Source organism: Boleophthalmus pectinirostris, unplaced genomic scaffold, assembly GCF_026225935.1.
Source record: "Boleophthalmus pectinirostris isolate CB_2022bp ecotype Guang Dong unplaced genomic scaffold, ASM2622593v1 HiC_scaffold_12, whole genome shotgun sequence".
Classification (NCBI taxonomy): Eukaryota; Metazoa; Chordata; class Actinopteri; order Gobiiformes; family Gobiidae; genus Boleophthalmus; species Boleophthalmus pectinirostris.
Genome location: NW_026571018.1, coordinates 9,787,059 through 9,810,555, shown reverse-complemented (window position 1 = coordinate 9,810,555; position 23,497 = coordinate 9,787,059). Strand labels below are relative to the sequence as shown.

The window sequence follows — 23,497 nt, the reverse complement described above, 5'->3', positions numbered from 1 at the left end:
TTAGACCTGGTTTAGATCTAGTTTAGACCTGGTTTTAGTCCTGGTTTAGACCTGGTTTTAGTCCTGGTTTAGACCTGGTTCAATCTTGAATTAGTCCTGGTTTAGACTTGGTAAAAAAAAAAAAAAAAAAAAAGGATTTAGCCCAAAATGTGAAAACAAGAAAATCCCGCCGTGTAATTTCATTTATTTCAACAAAGTAACTGTAATCCAATTACCACTCACTGAAACAGTAACTGTAACTGAATACAGTTACTCATAATTTGTACTCTGATTACGTAACAATGGTACATGTAATCTGTTACTCCCCAACACGGGGTCTATGCTCGAAACATAATAAAAAGCTTGAAGTGTGGACGTGATGTCACATTTGAGATCCGAGTCGGAGACAGATGGATAATCGAACGCACCATTAGTATCTGGGTATTATTTTTCAACAAAGTCAAAAAAAAAAGGGTAAAAAAGAGAATTTCTCAGCAATTCAATTTTGATTTGCATCCTATCCACGGATTTCCAAGTAACGAAAAATTTGCATAGTTGCCATTAGACCTGTCACGATAACAAACTTTGAAGCACGATTTATTACTACATAGAAATATTGTGTCATAAACGATAAATTGAAACTATTTTAAGCCACCGATACAATAACAATAAAGCAGAATAATCCCACTAAACCAATTTTCAAATATACAAAATAACTAAAAGACCTGAGCTGCAACAAATAAATATCAAAATGAACGAATATTTAGCCATAGAAAAGACTTATTCAACCCTTTAGCGCTCAAATCTTATTATATTACAACCAAAATAACAAAAACCTCCACATTATTGAGGCCAAATTGTTCCCTTTTGCAAATATTGAATGATAAGTTGATATAGTAATTATCGTGACAGGCCTAGTCGCCATATAAAAATTAAAATTAAAATTAAAAAAAAGAAAATATCCTATCTCTTGAATGAGGAAAAGTCCTCAAAATGTCGCCTATAAACCGTCCAAACCAGTCCACTCCAAAATCCAGACACTTATAGCCCTTGGACTCCTCTCAATGCATCTGTTCATGACTAATTATTCACCCATCACTTCTCATTTCCCATGATTCCCGGCAGTTCTTCTTAGTTAAAGCTGAAATTACATTGGCTTTGACCTTATCTGCGGTTCATCAGAGGGTTAATATAATGGGATGGAGGATGATAGGATCTTCATGCGTTCCGGATGCAAAACAAATGTGTTTGCATCAAGGCTCCATTCATTTTGTGTCATGAGGATTTGAATGGCAAATCCGCAGAGTTCCTTCAGCCTCTGGCCAGGAGTGAGTGGTATTTAGTGTTTAAAAGTATAAATCAACACAAAAACTACTTTAAAAGATCCTATATTATACAAATTTGACTCTTGTGAGGAAGTAAGTAAGTAAAGTTTATTTATATAGGGGTCCAGACAAGCGGTAACGGAGGGAAACAGGGGCAGATTTTTTACATTCAAATAGCTCTTATTCAGAAACTAGAGGGACTATTGAAATAAGTAAAGTAGCAGAATGTAGGAAAGAGTTAACACTCCAACAGGGTAAAGTTAAACCTGTGATATTCTTTCAAGTTGTTGACAAAAAATTTAAAAACTCATGTTGGTAACGGAGGGAATGAAATATGCAGCACTTTTTGGGCAATAAATACAGTGATAACTAGCGGTTCTCACTTACATATCCTTAACAAACTGGTTTGAATATTTGCTTCATATAGTTTTCTACCATATGGTACAAGATTAGGTTGAAAAACCTCTTACTTTTTGAGTAATGAGATTTTTTATTAAGAAAGGTCATGGTAACGGAGGGAAAAGTAACAGAGGGAAAATTGTGCAAACAAGTAGAAGGTGCATGATTTTGCATCATTTGTCAGCTTTTTTCTTCCAAATACTTTAATATTACTTCAAAATGAAAGGAAACTATTTCTATAAAATATGTCAGTCCTTCCAAGCAAATTTTTATCATTTTAAATACTTTTTTTTTTGAAAAATCATGTACCTTCATCAACAGTTCAAAGATGGAATAACACAAGATATGATGAAATACATCCATTTATTTACATGATTTGCAGGTCTTTGAAATTTGGGAAATAATTTTTGTTCCATGTTTCATACATGGTCTGTTTAAAACGTATGTAACTTTTGACCTTTTTTTCTGTACCATTTTTGGTTCTACAGTTTCATAAACTAGAGTACATATGCTATCTGTTCAATACATTTTTATATCAGATGCTTTAACTTGAATTTTTGGCCTTGCTGTTTACTTCTGCTTGACCGGGCCCACAGACATAGGTCTCAAAGAGCTTCACATACAATAGATAAAAACAGCAAAAGATACATTGATAATAAAATAAAATCAATCATAACAGCTCTAAACCTGAGGGGTGAGAAGTGTTTTTAAAAGCATCTACACTATCTAGAGAGCGTATTTAAGGAGGCAGTTCATTCCAGAGTTTAGGGGAGACGGCTTGAAAGGATCTGTCGTCTCGTGTTTTAAAACCTGTCCAAGAGACCATTAGTAAGGCTACGTTTATAAGATGACCATTCTGAACAGAAGACGTAAAAGTGGAGTCGCGTCTTCACTTTTTATTCTGCGTTTTTGGGAGGAAATCCGCGTGCATACGGTGACGCAAAAATGTGTAGAATTTGATTGGGTTTGCATGCCAGGTGGCGAGGTGGTGACGCTAGGTGGTGATCAGTGTCGGGAAGGTTACTTTTAAAATGTATTCCCCTACAGATTACAGATTACACACCCCAAAATGTAGTTTGTAACGTAATCCATTAAATTACTTAAAATGAGTAACATAATCTGATTACTTTGGATTACTTGATATTGTCATGTTTTTTTTAAACGACATGAATGTAGCAACCACATCCTGAAAATTCTTGTTTGTTGTCTTCAAATTGTCTGAGCCCAAGTCTCCATGAATAAGCAACTGTTTGCTGTAGAGAAACAAAGACCACGATATCTTAACATAAGAGGTTTTGTCTGTTAAAAGACAGTAACAAGATAAACCTTTCATGAACCATATTAAAAAATATAATTGATAGAGAAATTATTTTTTATATGAGATCACCTTAAATTATGTCAACCTACTGTTAGGTGTCATGTTGTTTAGACCTGGTTTTAGTCCTGTTGTTAGTTCTGGTTTAGAGGTGCACAGGAGGAAGCGCGGTTTACGCGTGCACGAGACATTGGTGTCCGCGCAGTAACTACAGAAGGAGACGTGGTCCACGGGTTATCAGGTTGATGACGATGAAGGTGTGTGTTTGTGTTTGTGGGTGTTTGTGTGTGTTTGTGTGCGCGTCCCCTCATGTCGCAGGTCACTATAGAACAGTAGCTACATGCCGATGTTGAAATTTTTCACTAAATATTTAGTTTGGCCCACAATTTAGTCCCAGTTTTATATTTTTGGCCCTCCGTGAATTTGAGTTTGACACTCCTGGTCTAAACGAAGTCACTTCCGATAAAATATTTAGTCGTTTTTACCCGCAAGTGTTATCGTGTAAACAGGCCCAAGTTTTGGCTGGTAGACCTCAGGCTACGAGCAGAGGTGTACGGCTTTATCAGATCTGTGATGTTTGCAGGAGCCTGGCCACGTAGGATCTTAAAGTGGACACGAAAAAGAACAGGGAGCCAATGTGAGACCGGAGTGATATGCGCTCTTGTACTGGTGAGGGTCAGGAGCCTTGTGGGAGAGTTTTGGACCATCTGCAGCCGGGTAAGTTCCTTCTTGCTCAGACAGGTAGACAAACTGTTACAATAGTCGAGTTTCGAGGACACAAATGTATGGATTGCAATCTCTTTTTTGCAGTATTTTATTTTTGCTTTTTTTGTTTGAGTTATACAATACACAAAAAAGAAAACAACTGAAAAACAAAAACCCCATGCCCAACCTGCTCACCCCATACAAAAAAGAAAAAAACAATCCAAGTAAGGCTATGGATTGCCATCTCAAACTCAGCTTTAGAAATCATCGTGCGAAGTTTCGATATGTTTTCGGAGTTTTTAGTGAGTTCCTTAGAGTGGTGGGTGATCTAAAGACATCGCATCATCAAAAAATACTCCTAGATTTCGTAAGTAGTTTCTAGTTGAATTTCCGAGAGCGCTTAAGTCCTTTCTGGTTTGTGAGCTTTTAAAATCTTATAAGGTTGTTACCTCATCAAAAACAAACCTGGAGTTGTGTTTTGTTTCATTCACACATGTTCAATTAATCCTTTATTATTATTCTGTGTACATCTCCACAGCTCAAAATGCTCTGTTCCAGCACAGTTCAGTAGAAATTGGCAATTCCAGGGCTGAAATGATCCAAATGATACTTGTGAAGATGTGTGGAGTTTAAAAGCACAGTGGAGCACTTCCTGTATTGCCTCACATGACATCACAAGGTATGAGTGAAGCCTACATATGCGGTGTTTGTGTGTTAAACATGTGTGAATGAAACAAAACGCAGCTCCGGGTTTGTGTTTGATGAGGAAACAACATTATAACATAGATCAAAATAGCCTACTATGTGCCCTTTAAAGCCGCTGCATCTTAAAAACAGAGAAAAACAGAACTGGTTCCTTGTAAATGGTTTGCTGAGGTCCAAAGTGATTCCTCTGTTTTGGTAAATGTTGAGCTGTTGGTCTGTGAGCTGTATTTAAACAGAGGGTACAGAGTAGGGAGGGACATTCAGTGCGCTTTCATCAAATCTCTAAGTCCATTATGTTTGCGCTTTTCCAAACTTTCAGAGGCCAGAGCGGAGTTTTGCCATCGCTGTAACTAGCATGCCAACAGTGCACTTCCTGGTTCTCAGACCGGAAAATTATTAGCTTTAGATTTAGAACCTGTTTACACCAGAACGCTTGCGGGTAAAAACGACAAAATATTTTATCGGATGAGTCTTTCGTTTAAACGGCGATGGTGTTTTTGGGGCTTAAAATACGCTCCATCATAGTGTTTCCATCTACACTGCCCAAGACGCAAAACTCTGGTCAGATCTGCTCATGTCGCGTACACGTTTACGTCACATACATCACCACCGAGCCGCCTGACATGCATATATAATCAAATTCCCCACACTTTTGCGTCACCGTATGCGTGCAGATTTCCTCCTGAAAACACACATCTAAACGCGGGATAAAAAGTGAAGACGCGACGCCACTTTTGCGTTTTCTGTTCAGACCGTCGTCGTATAAACGTAGCCTCAGATGCAGACACAGTAGGGATGTAACGATATCCAGATTTCTCGATACGATATTTTCACGATATGCATGTGAAAGCGAACAAAATTGTAAATATGCTACTTCTACTTCTGTCATAATCCAAATAATTAAGATTTAAAAGTGCTTAATTATAGTTATTTCATTGTGTAAATTGGACTGAAACAGAGCAAAGGATCATGGTCTATGTAGTTCTCTCTGTTTTTGCACGATAACAATGAATTTAAGCAAAGAAACTTGTAATTCGATATATTGTGATGGTCCACGGTATTATTGTGAAACTTTTGACGATACAATATCACGATATTTTGGTTATTGTTACATCCTTAGTACACTGCGGACATATTTTGACCTCAAGAGCTGCTTATACAATATATCTGTACTGGGGCAAGACATCCCAGTGCTCAAATACCTGAAAAAACAGGTAAAGGGCATTTAAGTTAAATAAGCATGAAATAAGTGTCTGGAAACTACTTCACTAATGATTCAGTACATAAAGCATTTCTTTCTGAATGTAGTTAAAGGGCCCATATTACACTATTTCTGACCTGTTCTAATGTTGCTTCCTCATCACAAACAGACCCGGAGTTGTGTTTTGTTTCATTCACTCATGTTTAACAAACAAACCCTGCATATTTTAGGCTGACTCTGCTGAACTAAAGGTAAAAGGTTAACTTGAAAACTACCACTTCATGACATCACAAGGTGGAACACAGCATTATAACATGACTTAAAGCTCACAAGAGTCAATTTTGTGTAATATAGGACCTTAGAAGTAGGGCCGGATATCATTAAGAAGTTGCCGACATCATACATGCCTCGATACATTGAGCTTTCGATTTGATACGATATATTTCAAATTGATTCAACATGGTTCAATAAAAAATAATGGCTAAACCATGGCTGTGTTACTAGGGGTGTAACGATATCCAAGTCTCACGATACGATATCGTCACAGTATGAACCTCACAGTACGATATTTATTGCGATATCGTGGGCAAGCTCACGATATGGTGGGAAGGCTCACGATTAGGAATGTAACGATATCCAAATCTTACAGTACGATGTTTTCACAATATACACCTCACTGTATGATATTTATTGCAATATTTTGTGGAGGCTAAACAGCTAAAACTGTAAATACTCTACTTTTTCCTCTTAAAATGCCATGACAAGACTTAATCCAAAGAACTAAGACTTAAAAGTGCTTAGAACTGTTATTTCTTCATATAGTCTGCACTGAAACGGAGCAAAGGATCATGGTCTATGTAGTTCCCTCTGTCTTTTTTTTAGCTATTGCTGCACCATAACTCTTAATTTAAGCAAAGATACTTGTAATTCGATATATTTTGATGGTCTACGATATTACTGTGAAAACTTTGACGATACGATATCACAATATTTCTGTTATTTTTACATCCCTATGTGATACTAAAAGTCTTTTAAACCACTTCTTGTGCAAAGTTCATATGAAACATAAACATTTTAATTATCAAAACAGTGAAAATGTCAAATGTGTCGCATAAACAAATTTCCTTTCACTACAATCAACAAAACTGTAGCGCTGTAACAAAATAATTTCATAAAATATACCAAAAATACTCTTGGCGATATATCGATACAGCAGCCCACGATATCGATACTGTATCATCACATTAAACAATATGATATATCGATATTTCGGTATTTTATGGCCACAACTAATGTGCTAGTCACTGTGTTTCAATCAGGAAGTAAGTATTTAGTATGAAGTGGTTTCTTTGAGCTCTGGTTTCAATTGATTTCTATTGAAAAAACGTCCCTCTCTCTGTAACCACTACTGTCAGACTCGTCATTTTGGGCTTAAAATGTTCGCATTAACCGGATCCTGGTCTTTTTATTTCTCAATTTCATCCATAAATCAAGATATGAACATAAATAACAGACTGATCAGCCGCTTGCTTTCTCCAAGGTCACTCCCAGGTTTGATTGACAGCATTGCCAAACCAGCGGTGCCGACAGGAGGGGGGGCGTGTACCTTCAACAGTCCCGCTAAATCGAATTTGATTTCGCACTCGGACAATTTCCAATTGTTGTCCCTGGTTGCAAATTAGATATAACCACCAGCCTCGATGAGCTTCATTTGACTGGAGCCGATCACTATGGTTGACGTCACACTCCCTTAGTCCACTTCTTTTGACATTCTGTGGCTAAAAAATCTATCTAATTATTATTTAAGTACAAGGAAGGAGGAAGTAGGTAAATAAATCTGAACATTCTAAAAAAAAAAAGTTCACTCATGTAGGACAGCCTGGCATTTAAAAACAATACCGGGATATTGATATTAAACTAGAATTGCAACTCATCTGAGCAGGATTCGATTGATACTTTGCAGCTGAATACATGACTTTTCTCTGGGGAGTGTGAAGCTAAATGAAAGCACTACTCTGTCTGAAACTCTGTTACTCAAGTTAGACTTTAATCTGAGCTTTTTTTTTTAACACAAATCTGACCAGAAAGAGCTGATTTGTTTGGAACTACGACAGGTGAGATCTTTAAACAAGTCAACAAGTCAAAAACACCTAAACGGGACCATGAATATTCTTATTAATTTTTCTTATTTAATTTTTCTCCCTCTGGAACTCATTTCCACAATCCATCAGGAACTTGGACTCAATGCAGTGCTTCAGATCACTTCTAAAAACTCTCCTGTTCAAACTGGCATTCCCCCCATGATTCCTCCGTTTTCTACAGTGTCACTTTTATTTAGGCTACGTTCAGACTGCAGGGCTTAACGCCCAATTCAGATTTTTTTGTGAAATCCGATGTTTTTGTGAGGTCGTTCATATTTCCAATTAAAAGCGACTTGTATGTGATCTCCTGTGTGAACAGTAAACGGCCCGAAAGTGTCCCGCATGTGCACTGGAGACATTACGACGTCAACCGCAGCAAGTGTGCTCTGTGTTTAGGGAAGTTGTCCAAACATGGATGCGAGCATTGAGCACCTGGCGATTTTAAAGTTCCTCTCGTACCGGAGCCAGAACATGAACAACTTACTTGTTTTAAGGAGGAGATTGCGAAGGAGAAAGATGAGGTTTTTGGTCGTGGCGTTTTGTGGGACAATGACAGCTACGTCCGTTGAAAGGAACGTGTGGATGTGGAGACGTAGCCAAGAGTGGTGAGTGGCGATGTGCTTCACTTCAGTGACACAGAGTTCATTAACAATTTTCGCCGACTTCAGCGCAGAATAGTGACGTTTGTGGCTTGTTGATGACGTGTAAGTCGGATGAATGCGCTTTGGCCGTTCAGACTGAAGTCGCATGTCAAAAGATCGGATATGTATCAGTTTTAGGAGCACATATCCAAGTGGCCTGGGTTGCATTTGAAAAAAATCAGATCTGTGCCGTTCAGACTGTCATTAAAAGATCAGATACAGGTCACATAGGGGCCAAAAAATCGGATTTGGGTCACTTCAGGCTGCAGTCTGAATGTAGCCTTTGTTTGTCAAGCATCTTTGAGTGTCCAAAAAAGCGCTACATAAGTCCGATGTATTATAACTCTTTTTTTTATCTCTAAGGAGAATGTTCCAAATTTGGTTTTCTACTTCCATGGACTCATAAAGACGCCATGCCATTGTACAACTGTTAGCATGCTAGTTGTTGTTAGTGGCAAAAGAGAAATTCAATTGGTCAGCTGGACAAAAGTTTATTTTGGTTGAATATGTTTCACAGTTCATCCAAGCTGCTTCTTCACTTCTGGTCAGATTCTGGTGGACACTTCCTTATATCTGCATGAAGGGAGGAGCTAACTACACTGAAACTACTCTGAAACTAACACACCTATTTGTTTACAGTTTCTTTTTGTTCGCTCTTTTCAACAGCACTGAGCATGACGTCATATTAGCAGAATCATTAAGGGCCCTGATGGGAGCTTTTACACCTCTGGACCTGACCTGTCTACCCCTATTGTTTTCTTTGTTTTGAATTTAGGTCCATTTCTGTTCAAGGATGGATTGTCTTTCCTCATAAAAATAGCCTCTTTGACACCACTCTCAAACCAGTTCTTTTCTCTGGTTCAGGTCTGTACATCACTGTCCTCAAAGGAGTGGCCCGTGGCTTTAGTTGGACATGTAGGTGGAGTGAGGTCGACAATTGCTCTTACATCTGTGCTGGTAAATCCTCTCATCGACTCTTCACCCGCATTTTACACTTTACCATCCCATTTAAAAACAGTTTGTGGGGCAACATTTACACAACATTTAAACAACATTTAAAACAGTGGCACCAAATGTTTAAAGTAAGGTGATGACAAATGGTGCCGCAGTTTGTGAAGTAAATGTCACTGTGTACAGAGCTGGTCCATAAATGGCCTCTCGGAGCTCGCTGTTATTGTCATCACAAACAGGAGAGAGGCTGAGGCTTTGGAATTATAGATGTGCTATGAAACCTTTCCGGTAGAAGATAATTTACCCGCTTGTCTCCATGATAAAAATAAAGCTAAGTGGACATATCGTGAACATTGCTGACTGAAACAAAAAAATATTCAAGATATTCATTTTTTTCCAAACGCTTTCTGGAGGTAGATTCTATTGCTTTCCCTAAAATGTTCCACTGTAGGAATGCAACGATACAGTTTTCTTAATATATTTGGCTGAGGGGGGTGTACCATCAACAGCCTCGCTCCTGACTGCGGATTTCCAATTATGGTCCCTGGTTGCAGATTAGATATAACCCCCAGGCCTCGATGAACTTCATTTGACTGGAGTTGAACACGATGGTTGACGTCACACTCCTTTAGCACACTTCTTTTGACGGTCTGTGGCTAAAAAAATCAATTAGTTAATTATTATATAAGCACAAGGAAGGAGGAAATAGGTAAATAAATCTGAAAAATCTAGAAATAAAAAATGTTCAGTCAGGACAGCCCGGCATTTATAAAACAATACCTAAATATTGATATTAAACTAACATTGCAACTCATCTGAGCAGCTGAATACATGACTATTCTCTGGGAGTGTGAAGCTACCTGAAAGCACTACAAACAGGAGAGAGGCTGAGGCTTTGGAATTAAAGATGTACTATGAAACCTTTCCGGTAGAAGATAATTCACCCGCTTGTCTCCGTGATAAAAATAAAGCTGAGTGGACATATCGTGAACATTACTGACTGAAACAAAAAAATATTCATTTTCTGGAGGTAGATTCTATTGCTTTGCCTAGAATGTTCCATAGTAGGAATGCAAAGATACAGTTTTCTGGAGATGCACCGAATACTCAGCAACCGAATATTGCAAAAAAAGCCACAGTCAGCTTTTGGTGGAGTGAGGACAAATAGTGACGTGTGACGCAATGACACAATCAAACAACCTGCAGTACAGTGGCGCCTTCTTTAAAATGTCGGCAGTGTGGAAATATTTTAGGGTGCACTCACACTAGGACTTTAGAGCCGTGCCGTGCTCAACCTCAATTGCGCAGGGTTTTATGTCCCACACTCACACTTGCACAACAAACCGGGCCACGACATGACATTATCACACAGCACTGTTTGTTTACATGTGACGTAACAGAGTGAACGCTTTTAATGGAGAATATAAGTCCAGTGGCAGAAATAGTGAGGCAGATGTGCGTCCTCTTATGATACGCGCTCCTCCGTGAGTTCATGAAGATAAAAACAGCGTGGAGCAGTGATGACAGCTGGAGATGAGCTACACTTCTGTCACAGTCCTCACTGAAGGTAAGCGCGGAGTCACCTTGTGTTTTGGAGTGGACTTGATTCACTCTTTGGCTACGTTCAGACTGCAGGGCTTAACACTCAATTTGGATTTTTTTGTGAAATCCAATGTTTTTGCGAGGTCGTTCACATTTCCAATTAAATGCGACTTGTATGTGTCTCCAGTGTGAACATTAAACGGCCCAAAAGTGTCCCACATGCGCACTGGAGGACACGACGATATCAACCGCAGCAAGCGTGCTCTCTGTTTACGGAAGTTGTCCACATACGGACGCGAGCATTGAGCACCTGGCGATTTTAAAGTTCCTTTCGTACCGGAGCCAGAACATGAACAACTTACTTGTTTTAAGGAGGAGATTGAGAAGGAGAAGGACAAGGTTTTTGGCCGTGGTGTTTTGTGAGGCAGTCTGTTGAAAGAACGTGTGGATGCAGTAGCCAAGAGTGGTGAGTGGCGATGTGCTTCATTCGATGAGTTCATTAACAATTTTCGCCTACTTCAGTGCAGAATAGTGACGTTTGTGGCTTTGTTGATAACCTGTAGGTGGGATGAATGCGACCTGGCCATTCAGACTGAAGTCCATGTCAAAAGATCAGATATGTATCGGTTTTAGGACCACATATCCAAGTGGCCTGGTTTGCATTTGAAAAAATCAGATCTGTGTCGTTCAGACTGTCATTAAAAGATCAGATACAGGTCACGTAGAGGCCAAAAGTCAGATTTGGGTCACTTCAGGCTGCAGTCTGAATGTAGCCTTTCCCTCGTATGAGTAACGTCAGCGCCCACACACATGCTACGCAGGTCTCCAAGAACAGTTGATAGCCAAGGTCAGTTAAATACAATCAATCAATGAACCTGCCCAGGGACTACAGGTGGAAATTAGTACTGGTGCTACAACCTGGTACAATGCATCTCTCCTGTTAAGGTTAATATTAATAAAATTGTGCGCTGTCCCTGTCTCATTAAATAAATATCGTATTTTCCGGGCTATTAGACGCGCTCTTAAGGCTCTAACCCCATCAAAAAACGACCGCTCGCCCCACAATCCAGAGCGCCCTATACACGAATCCACTCGGGTGTCCCAGCACGACTTCAGTAAACTACAAAGCCGCACCACCCGCAGCGCACACAAACACACACGGAGCAGACAGCGAAACACACCCACAGACACACTCATCACTCCACGCCGACGAGGAACGGAACGGAGGAACGAACCGAAAAAGCGAGTGCAATGTGCCACTTCTAGACACAACTGAACAACTGAGTCACTGCAAACACGCCGACAATCCAGCGATCCCAGACAGCACCCTCCCTACACGCCACAACTGAACAAAGCCCAGAGTCACCGGGAACGCACCAAACAAAGTTCTACTGACCCATCCAACTGTTGTGTTTCCTTTAAAGTCCGGTGCGGTTTATTTGTGAAAAAAGTTTGAAAATAGACCATTTAATGACAGTGCGTTTTATAATCCAGAGCGCCTAATAGTGCAGAAAATATGGTAAATAAATGTCTTAAATGTCACTCAGGGCTCGTATAGTAAAGTCGTGCGTGTGGGCGTAAATGAGCAACCGTGCCGTGCTTTGTTCCACCTCCTCCGACCAAACGTGCCGCGCTTTAGGGGCGATCTGAGCCTGGGCACGGAAGTGTGAGTGCACCCTAAGTGTATGAGGTTACAAACACACACTTATTGACATTTACTTGAGCCTTCTGTTCACATTATCTCCTGTGGCTAAGCAGACTTGTGCCAAAAGGACAATCATTCATTTGTTGTGGGTTTATCCACTTTAATGCACTTAAGTATTTTTGGAATTGTTGTTGTTTGAGAGCCTAGCCTAATATGAATGAAAAACTTACTGGAAAGGTTACTAGAATATATTTTTTTAACTGTAATCAACATTTACTTTCTTTTAAAATCATACAAAAACATTTATTCTAGGCTATTTATGCAATATAAAAAAAAATAGTGAAAAACCTAACAGCCACATTTGATATTCAGTTCAGTTTCGGTATTTGATCACGCATTTAATTTTTATTTGGTTTTGGTTTCGGCCACAAATTTTCATTTCGGTGCATTTTTTTCCCCCACGATTCGATTCGTATCTCGATACATGGGGCACGATATCAATTCGGTTTTGATACGTTTTATGACACACACACACCAAAAAAAAAAATCTCGTAATTTTTTTCTGCTAATGAGTATAATATAATAACACTATGACGTAAATGAAACAGTACAGACATTACATACAATAGACTTTACAGCACAACTAGTGTAAAGTCGTAGTTTATATGTGAAGTGTTTTAGTTCATTTGGTTCAATAAGTCAAAATAAGTAAGTATAGTTCTTTCTCATGCTATTTTATATTTTATAACAGCCTCCTCTTAATATAGACTGCCAGGGGAGTTAAACTATCAGACTTTTCCTTTTTTTGATGATGATTTGTTGGTTTTATTTTCCTCTCACTGCATTCACATGCCAGTGCCCCAACAGATCCGTGCTGTGCCCGCGCTGCTCTGCCCCCTCCAGCCGAGACAGACCGGAGCTCCTCCCGCTCTACCCCCTACAGTCTGATACACACTGTGCTCTCCCCCGTCCTCTTTCTGGAAACTAAAACTACGTTATATTACATAGAAATGTCTCAACAGACCGTTTTCTGAGTAAAACTTATGAGATAATAGTCTGAGAAAAAGATTGCGTTTGTATATCGCAAGTCGTGTCATGGGTCCATGTACGAGCGCGTTTGATGAAAGCCGATGTAAAGTCAAAAGCGATTCTAAAGTGTTTAAAAAAGTCATTCCTGGGTCTATCAACATAAAATAAAAAGCGACTGAAAGATAAAATGAGGAAGAGGACGCTGCGATAACTGCCCTTTCAAACCAAAATAAATGACAACACAGCGCTTCACGGAGGAACAAGTACATATCGACCGAACACGTGTATCGTATCGTGACACCAGTATTGAACGATTCGATATTATATCAAATATCATTGCATCTTTAGTTAGCGTGGCATACTACTAATGCAAAATCTTTCTCAATATCTTATTAAATATTCTAAGATAGGGGAGTCAAACTCAAATTCACAGAGGGCCAAAATTAAAAACTGGGACTAAGTCGTGAGCGAAAAATTTCAACAACATCTGCATGTTTTCTCTTCTTTGGAGATATGTAATGTTAAACCTTTACTTGTTAAAATAAATGTTTAATAATAGTTTTGCTTAAACAGTGAATCCAGAACAAGCAGAATATAAAATAAAAACAAAATCTGTAGCCGGCGGGTCAGCTCTAATACATATTTGATGTGATCTTGCAGTCAAAATATAATTATATCACGTGCCAAATTTGGCTCCCGGGCCTGAGTCTGATATGTCTGTTCTGAGACATAAATAAGAATCATAGCTAGGAATGTAATAATAATCGAAATATTGTGATATTGTATCATCAAAGTTCTCACAATAATATCATGGACCATCACAATATATCGACTTACAAGTCTCTTTGCTTAAATTAAGAGTTATGGTGCAGCAATAACTAAAAAAGACAGAGGGAACTACATAGACCATGATCCTTTGCTCCATTGCAGTGCAGAATACAAGAAGAAATAACAGTTTTAAGCACTTTTAAGTCTTAGTTCTTTGGATTAGAGAGAGATTTGGATATTGTTACTTCTCTAATCATGAGCCTCCCCACCGTATCATGAGCTTTCCCACAATATTGCAATAAATATCGTACCGTGAGTTTCATACCGTGACGCTATCGTATCGTGAGACTTGGATATCGTTACACCCCTAATGATAGCGTAAAGGTGCATTGTGTAACTTTTCTGATGGAGGTTTTGTAACTCTTCATTATCATTTAAAGTAACTACAGAACATCTTTGTAAAAATACGATTCAATAATAAGAGGTGTTTTAGGCCAACATTGGAAAGTACGTTTCTAGTCCAAAATGAGATATCGACTGAACCGGTACCAGATCTATCAAAATGTTCGATATCGGCGGAAATATCTGATAGCAGTATTTTATCAGGTCCTAATTCCTAATACGGAACTTGGCTCAGAATTTGCTCCTATAACCGGAAGCCGGGATGGGACAAAATCTCATGCTGCAACATCTCATGAGACAAAACTGACCCAAGCTTGTGCACATGTGAGAAAAATGAACTTGTGAGATTATTTTTCACATCTGTTTAGTTTCAGATTTGACAAAAAAGTGTTAGGGTTAAAAATATATTTCATGAGATGGGCCCAGTCAAGCATAAGTAAACAGCAAGGCCAAAAATACATATGTACTCTAGTTTATGAAACTGTTGACCTTTTTTCTGTACCATTTTTGGTTCTAAAGTTACATACGTTTTAAACAGACCATGTATGAAACATGGAACAAAAATTATTTCCCAAATTTCAAAGACCTGCAAATCATGTAAATAAATGGATGTATTTCATCATATCTTGTGTTATTCCATCTTTGAACTGTTGATGAAGGTACATGATTTTATTTTTTTTTTTATGTATTTAAGATGATAAAAATTAGTTTGGAAGGACTGACATATTTTATAGAAATAGTTTCCTTTCATTTTGAAGTAATATTAAAGTATTCGGAAGAAAAAAGCTGACAAATTATGCAAAATCCTGCACCTTCTACTTGTTTGCACAATTTTCCCTCCGTTACTTTTCCCTCCGTTACCATGACCTTTCTTAATAAAAAATCTCATTACTCAAAAAGTAAGAGGTTTTTCAACCTAATCTTGTACCATATGGTAGAAAACTATATGAAGCAAATATTCAAACCAGTTTGTTAAGGATATGTAAGTGAGAACCGCTAGTTATCACTGTTTGTATTTATTGCCCAAAAAGTGCTGCATATTTCATTCCCTCCGTTACCGACATGAGTTTTTTTAAATTTTTTGTCAACAACTTGAAAGAATATCACAGGTTTAACTTTACCCTGTTGGAGTGTTAACTCTTTCCTACATTCTAATACCTTACTTATTTCAATAGTCCCTCTAGTTTCTGAATAAGAGCTATTTGAATGTAAAAAATTTACCCGTTTCCCTCCGTTACCGCTTGACCGGACCCAGATGCTTTAGTTCCAAAAAGCAGCAAAATGAAATAAAGTAAAGCAAATGGGAGCAAAATTGTTAACTGAGCTGCACCATTTCTGTGTCTAGTTTCGCTCTCGTGGACCAAATCTTGTAGAAATTGTGTTCTGAACGCCGTAGCCGACGTCACACTGCTTTAGCCCGCTTCTTTATACAGTCTATGGTTCACCTTATTATTTAGGTTAGATTAGATAACGTTGAGATGGCAGGTACAATGCACTGAGTTTATCTACAGTGTCCACATCCTCTTTCACAAACCAAAGCAATGCTGCAACATCAGCGAGGGAAAGCCACACGTACACCCGGTGAAGGAGGCCAACGCGCATCCGGTGAGACAAAACGTGAGAGAAAACAGCTCTGAAGTACGTAAAAGGCTTGGTTTAGAGGCGCATTGTGTAACTTTTCAGGTTAGGAGTCCATCACCTGCTTGTTTCTAAGGAGACGTCATTGAAATGCCTGGAGTTTTTCACAGTATATTCAATTACAGGTGGTTTTACTGCTCAAAAATACCCAGAAAAACAGTTGTTATGACTGTGAGCGGGTCGCCTCTCCACAGATCTGACTTGTAACTTGGCCTGGTTTGGTTGCCATGGAGATATGGCGAAACATTCCACAAAAAGCTTTAACATTTCCAAGGAGAAAAGCATTTGATGGATGGACCCACCACCAGAAAAGTTACACAATGCCCCTTTATGTAGTAGTTGTAGAGTTGTAATTAAGTTTGCCCTGGTTTAGTCGTCTTAGACCAGACCTAATCCTGGTTTAGTCCTGGCTTAGTCCTGGTTTAGACTTCATTTGTGGTCTGATCTTTTAATAGTCAACTGCAGACGTGGAACAACCCACAAGAGCTGGACTAAACAAGGACTAAACCAGGTCTTAAGCAGGACTAAACCAAGTCTGAACCAGGTCTAAACCAGGACTAAACCAAGTCTGAACCAGGACTAAATCAAGACTAAACCATGCAGCTATAAACAAGGAGCAAACCGGGTGTGAACCAGGACTAAACCAGGACAAAACCAGATCTCAGCTAGGACTAAAACAGGACTAAACCAGGTCTGAACCAGGACTAAACCAAGTCTGAACCAGGACTAAACCAAGTCTGAACCAGGACCAAACCAAGTCTGAACCAGGACTGAACCAAGTCTGAACCAGGAATAAACTAGATCTCAATTAGGACTAAAACAGGACTAAAGCAAGATTGAACCAGGCCTAAACGAGGTCTGAATCAGGACTAACTAGATCTCAACTAAGACTGAACCCGGACTAATGCATTTCTAGGTTTAGACTTAATTTGTGGTTTGATCTTTTAATATCCAACTGCAGATGTGGAAAACCCCACAAAAGCTGGACTAAACAAGGACTAAACCAGGACTAAATCAAGTCTGAACCAGGCCTAAACCAAGTCTGATCCAGGAATAAACCATGCAGGTATAAACAAGGAGCAAACCAGCTGTGAACCAGGACTAAACGGGGACTAAACTAGATTCAACTAGAACCAAAACAGGACTAAAGCAGGACTGGACCAGGACTAAACCAGGTCTGAACAAGGTCTGAACGAGGTCTGAACCAGGACTAAACTGGACCTCAACTAAGACTGAACCCGGACTAATGCATCTCTAGGTTTAGACTTAATTTGTGGTTTAATCTTTTAATAGCCAACTGCTGATGCGGAAAACCACACAAGAGCTCGACTAAACAAGGACTAAACCAGGTCTTAAGCAGGACTAAACCAGGTCGAAACCAAGTCTGAACAAAGACTAAACCAGGACTAAATCAGGACTAAACCATGCAGGTATAAACAAGGAGCAAACCAGGTGTTAACCAGGGCCAAACCAAGACTAAACTAAATCTCAGCTAGGACTAAAACAGGACTAAACCAGGACTAATCAGCAAACCATGTCCAACAACCATAGATACACAACTGAACAGATGCGGTAAACCAGGACTAAACTAGATCTCAACTAGAACTGAAACACGACAGAACCAAGACTAATCCAGGACTGAACCGGAACTAAACTAGGAGTAAACCAACAATGAACCAGGACAAGACTAAGACTAAACCAGGACTGAACTAGATCTGAACTAAAATTATACTAGGACTAAACCAGCCCTAAACCAGGACTAAATTAGATCTGAACTAGGCCTAAACCATGACTAAACGAGGACTAAACCAGGACTGAACCTGGACAAAACTAAGACTAAACTTGTACTAAACTAAGAATAAAGTAGAACTACACCAAGACAAAACTAGGACTGAACAAGGACAAAACTAAGACTAAACTATGACTAAACTAGGACTAAACCAGGACTGAACCAGGACAAAACTAAAACTAAACTACGACTAAACCAGGACTAAACTAGGACTGAACAAGGACTGAACTAGGACTAAAACAGGACTGAACTAGGACTGAACAAGGACTGAACAAGGACTAAACCAGGACTAAATTAGATCTGAACTAGGACTGAACCTAGACAAAACTAAGTCTAAACTTGTACTAAACTAAGAATAAACTAGAACTACACAAAGACAAAACTAGGACTGAACCAAGACTAAACCAGGACTGAACAAGGACAAAACTAAGACTAAACTACGACTAAACCAGGACTAAGCCAAGCCTAAACCAGGACTAAACCAGGACTGAACAAGGACAAAACTAAGACTAAAGCAGGACTAAACTAAAGCTGAACTAGGACTGAACCAGGAGTAAACTAAGACTAAATGTGTACTAAACTAAGAATAAACTAGAACTAAACCAGGACTAAACTAGGACTAAACCAGGTCTGAACCAGGACTAAACCAGGACTCGTACAGATATATTTTTCATGATTTGTTTTTTTTTTTTGTTTTTTTTAATGCTATAATTATTCTGCTTGTCTTGTCTGATTGAGTCACACGCAGCGCGGTTCACATGGGACTGTGCACCTTTGGCAACACTAATTTAAGTAACGAGGTCTACAATACGAAGATAAACTATTAAAAAACATGGCTTTGAATACGATCTCAATGCAAATCCACCTCAAAATACTAAAAACATTAATATTATGTTTAATTTTTACGCTTTTACATATTCATCAGTCGCTTCTCTTGCTCCGTGCACTGTAGGAAGTTCATATCCAGTTAGTTTGGGCTACTTTTGGTTAATTTCTTCAATCAAAAAGGTTTAGTTTATTACTTAAAGCATGCCGAATTAAATCCCGGTCCTTAAAATGTCTAGAAGTATAAATAAGTTGTGTGATAATTTGTTAAAAGTCGAGGTATTACGAAGATGTTTCAGTAAATGTACAATTTCCAAACGGAGTTCGTGTCTCGGAGCGTTTTGAGGGTAAAGACGGAAGGTAATTTAAGTGTTGTCAGTAAAAAGAGATTAAAATGAGTAAATTATTAGAAATATTGAAGTGAAATCAAACTAAAAGCGATTAGTATGATAAGTGTCCCGGAAGCACCTCTGCTCCGTGACCCCACCGATGAACCGCGGCTGTCACACCGAACTCCCTCTCACCTTCGCGGGCTTTGAGCAGCACGGTGTTCGCCACAATGTTCTCCAGCTCCATGGCGCTGATGTCCGGGCTCACCGCAGCAGAAAGCCCGCTCCCTCGTCCCCCTCTCCCGGCTCTCCAGGTCTCCCTCCAGCCCCGTGGGTATCCTCCCGAGGGCTGTCCGTGCACCGTGCAGAGCGTGCGGCCGGTCGGCGGAGGAGGAAACTCGGCTGTGTGCCCGTGAGTCTCTCGGGTCTCGGCTGGTCCCTGGGTCCCTCCCCGGCTGACGGAGCGCTTCCTCCCCGCCTCGCAGCGCCTCTTCCCCGCCCTGACTCTGCCTGAGCGCCGCTGTCAGACCTCCCACTCTCTGACGCAGAAGGGATGTCCTCCACCATTGTCCACATAATGGTAATAACACACAGCCATGTCATGTGTTCTTCTGTTTGTCCGAAATCATTTAAAATCCTCCTTTTGACGTAGGCAGCGTAATTACAGCTTTCAAAAGTCTCTCCGTAACACTAAAGATGTTTTATATAACTGTCTTCTCTGATCTTTTCTTATATCCTCACAAGAAGGAGCAGCCAAGTTAATAAGGTCAGGTTATGTCTACTTTATTATTTCATTTCCTTTGTGGTTTTGTTGATGGAATACAAAAGTAAAAGTGCAATACTTGAATACAATTTGAGGTAGATGTACTTAATACGTAATACTTTCAATTTTCAAAATAAAAAACTGGGACATCTTCATTTTTTTGGTGGTTGGTAAAAATAAAAATGTGAAACAAGTGCGTAATTAAGGAAAATTGTTCTGCAGAGACCATTCCTGGAATTTTCTTTGTGTTTTGATCGTTTTGAACCACATTTTCTGTATTTTACCTACACAAATTACAATTTATATCTCTCTTTACTCTGTCAGATTGGTCAAAAATAAAGACACCTGGGACAGTTTTTGTGTAAAACTGGTACAAATCACCAGATTTTCAAAATAAAAAAAATTGAAACATCCTGTTTTGTTTAGGTTTTTTTTTTTTTTTGTGGTTGGTAATAATAAATTATGAAACAAGTGCGTAATTAACATGTGAGTCAGTATAGCCACATTTTCTTTGTGTTTTGATCATTTTTAAGCAGCTTTTCTGTATTTTGCCTAAACAAATGAAAATTTATGCCTCTGTTTACTGTCGGCAGGTGTCAGTTTGGTCAAAAATAGGGACATCTGGGACATTTCTTATATAAAACTAGGACAAATCACTGGATTTGGATAAATCTAAAGGGACATGTTGTGGTGGAAGGTAACAAAGTACAAAAGTAAAAGTACAATACTAAACTATAACTATACTACTATAAAAAATACAATTTGAGGTATCTGTACTTTACATAAGTCAGTTTTAGAGTGGATACTTTTTAATTTTACAAGGGTGATCAGATTTTCAAAATAAAAAACTGGGATATCTTTGTTTTTTTGGTGATTGGTAATAATGAAATCGTGCAACAAGTGCGTAATTAAGGAAAATTGTTCTGCAGAGACCATTCCTGACATTTTCTTTGTGTTTTGGTCATTTTTAAGCACATTTTCTGTATTTTACTTAAACAAATTACAATTTATACCTCTATTTACTGTGTCAAATTGGTCATAAATAGGGACACCTGGGACATTTCTTATATGAAACTGGGACAAATCACCAAAGTTGCAAAATAAATACTGGGATAAAATAAATAAAATTGTAAAACAAGTGTTTAAATAAGAAAAATTGTTATGCAGAAACCATTCCTGACTAAAATGAGAGCCGTTATAGTCATTTCTTGTGTGTTTTGGTCATTTTTAAGCAGCTTTTCTGCATTTTACCTAAACAAAGTACAACTAATACCTCTTTTTACTGTTGACAGGTGTCAAATTGGTCAAAAATAGGGACACTTGCAACTTTTTTTTACTAGGGTAACCAGATTTCCAAAGTAAAAAACAGGTACATCCCCATTTTTTTGGTGGTTGGTAATAATACATTTTTTAAACGAGTGTGTAATTAACATGTGAGTCAGAATAGTCACATTTTCTTTGTGTTTTGGTCATTTTTAAGCACATTTTCTATATTTTACTTAAACAAATTACAATTTAAACATCTATTTACTGTGTCAAATTGGTCAAAAACAGTGACACCTGGGAAAATTTTTGTATAAAACTGGGACAAATCACTTGTTTTGGATAAATCTGCTGGGACAAGGGGACACAGGGCTCAAAACTGGGACTGTCCCGGGTAAACAGGGACGTCTGATCTTCTTTTCTTCTTGTAAAGAGGAGTAGCCAAGTTAATAAGGTCAGGTTATGTCTACTTTATTATTTAATTTCCATTGGGGATTTGTTGACTTACATGTTGCGGTGGGAGGTTACAAAGTACAAAAGTAAAAGTGCAATACTTAAATACAATTTGAGGTAGCTGTACTTTACTTAAGCACATTTTACAGTGGATCCGAAATTTTCAAAGTAAAAAACTGGGACATTCTCGTTTTTTTGGTGGTTGGTAATAGTAAAATTGCGAAACGAGTGCGTAATTAAGGAAAGTTGTTATGCAGACACCATTTATGACTAACATGTGAGTCAGTATAGTCACTTTTTTGTGTGTTTTGGTCATTTTTAAGCAGCTTTTCTGTATTTTAAGTTATGCCTTTGTTTACTGTCGGCAGACGTCAAATTGGTCAAAAATAGAGACACCTGGGACATTTCTTGTATAAAACTGGGACAAATCACTGGTGTTGGGTAAATCTGCTGGGACAGGGGACACAGGGCTCAAAACTGGGACTGTCCCGGGTTATGTAAGTCAATTTCATAGTGGGTACTTTTTACTTTTACTGCGCTACATTTGAGAGCAGGTTTCTGTACTTTCTACTCCACTACATTTTTGATCTGGACTGAAAAGTAAAAAGTACTTTTCTTCATGGTTCGAGAGCTGCAGAAATGGCTGAGACTTATTTTTAACTCATTTAATTTGAGTTAACGTAGGGTGATGTTCCTATTTACCAGATGTTCCTATTTACCCGGGACAGTCCCAGTTTTGAGTCCTGTGTCACCTGTCCCTGCAGATTTATCCAAAACAAGTGATTTGTCCCAGTTTTCAAGAAATGTCCCAGGTGCAGTGTTGAGGAGTAACAGATTACATGTACCGGAGTTATGTAATCAGAGTACAAATTATGAGTAACTGTATTCAGTTACAGTTACTGTTTCCATGAGTGGTAATTGGATTACAGTTACTTTGTTGAAATAAATGGATTACACAGAGGTATTTTTCTGTTTTCACATTTTGGGCTAAACCAGGACTAAAACCAAGACTAAGTAAGAGTAAGAGGTAAAAGTATTTTGCAGTGAGTTTTAGAGAAATTAAAAGATGAAATGTAGTGGTGTTTTGTTTAATGGATTTTAAGTGACTCTATACATTTTTGTAGCAGTTTTGTGTTTTTGTGTATTTGGTTTACTCAAAGTTGGGACGTTAACTCATATGAAATGTGTTAAAAATAAGTCTCATCCTTTTCAACAGGTCTCAAACCTTTTTACTTTTCAGTCCAGATCTAAAATGTAGTGGAGTAGAAAGTACAGATACCTGCTCTCAAATGTAGTGAAGTAAAAGTAAAAAGTATCCACCCTAAAACGCACTTCATTACCTTCCATCGCTGTGTGTGGTTCTGTCAGACCTTCCAAGTAACTCTGGAACAGTCTGTAATAAAGTTTCAGTGGTGATTATATATTCTCGAATAAATATAATTTGTAGTAATGATGATTTCGTAACATAAACAGCCCCCTCTTTAGCGTCACTGCTTTTCTGTATCCACTGTGAAAACAAATCTTCAGAGTAACGATTGGCTTTATAAATCCAGAAATTTGATTTTAACTGGCAGGAACCAACACAGAGCTGTAACACAGATCACTTTTTAAAGGTGCATTGTGTAACTTTTCTAGTGGAGGGTCCATCAAACGTTTTTCTTCATGGAGATGTTTTTACTTTGTCTAGAA

The 23,497-nt window shown here is 38.6% G+C and overlaps 1 protein-coding gene across 1 annotated transcript in view; it reads right to left on the bottom strand.

The window, feature by feature from the left end:
- Positions 1–19,831, bottom strand: part of grk6 (G protein-coupled receptor kinase 6) — a 106,001-nt gene extending 86,170 nt beyond the window's left edge. The window contains exon 1 of the mRNA XM_055148336.1: positions 19,525–19,831. Within this exon, the coding sequence (XP_055004311.1) occupies positions 19,525–19,576 (52 nt within the window). The 5' untranslated portion in view covers positions 19,577–19,831. The remainder of the gene's footprint in view (positions 1–19,524) is intronic.
- Positions 19,832–23,497: the final 3,666 nt, after the last annotated feature.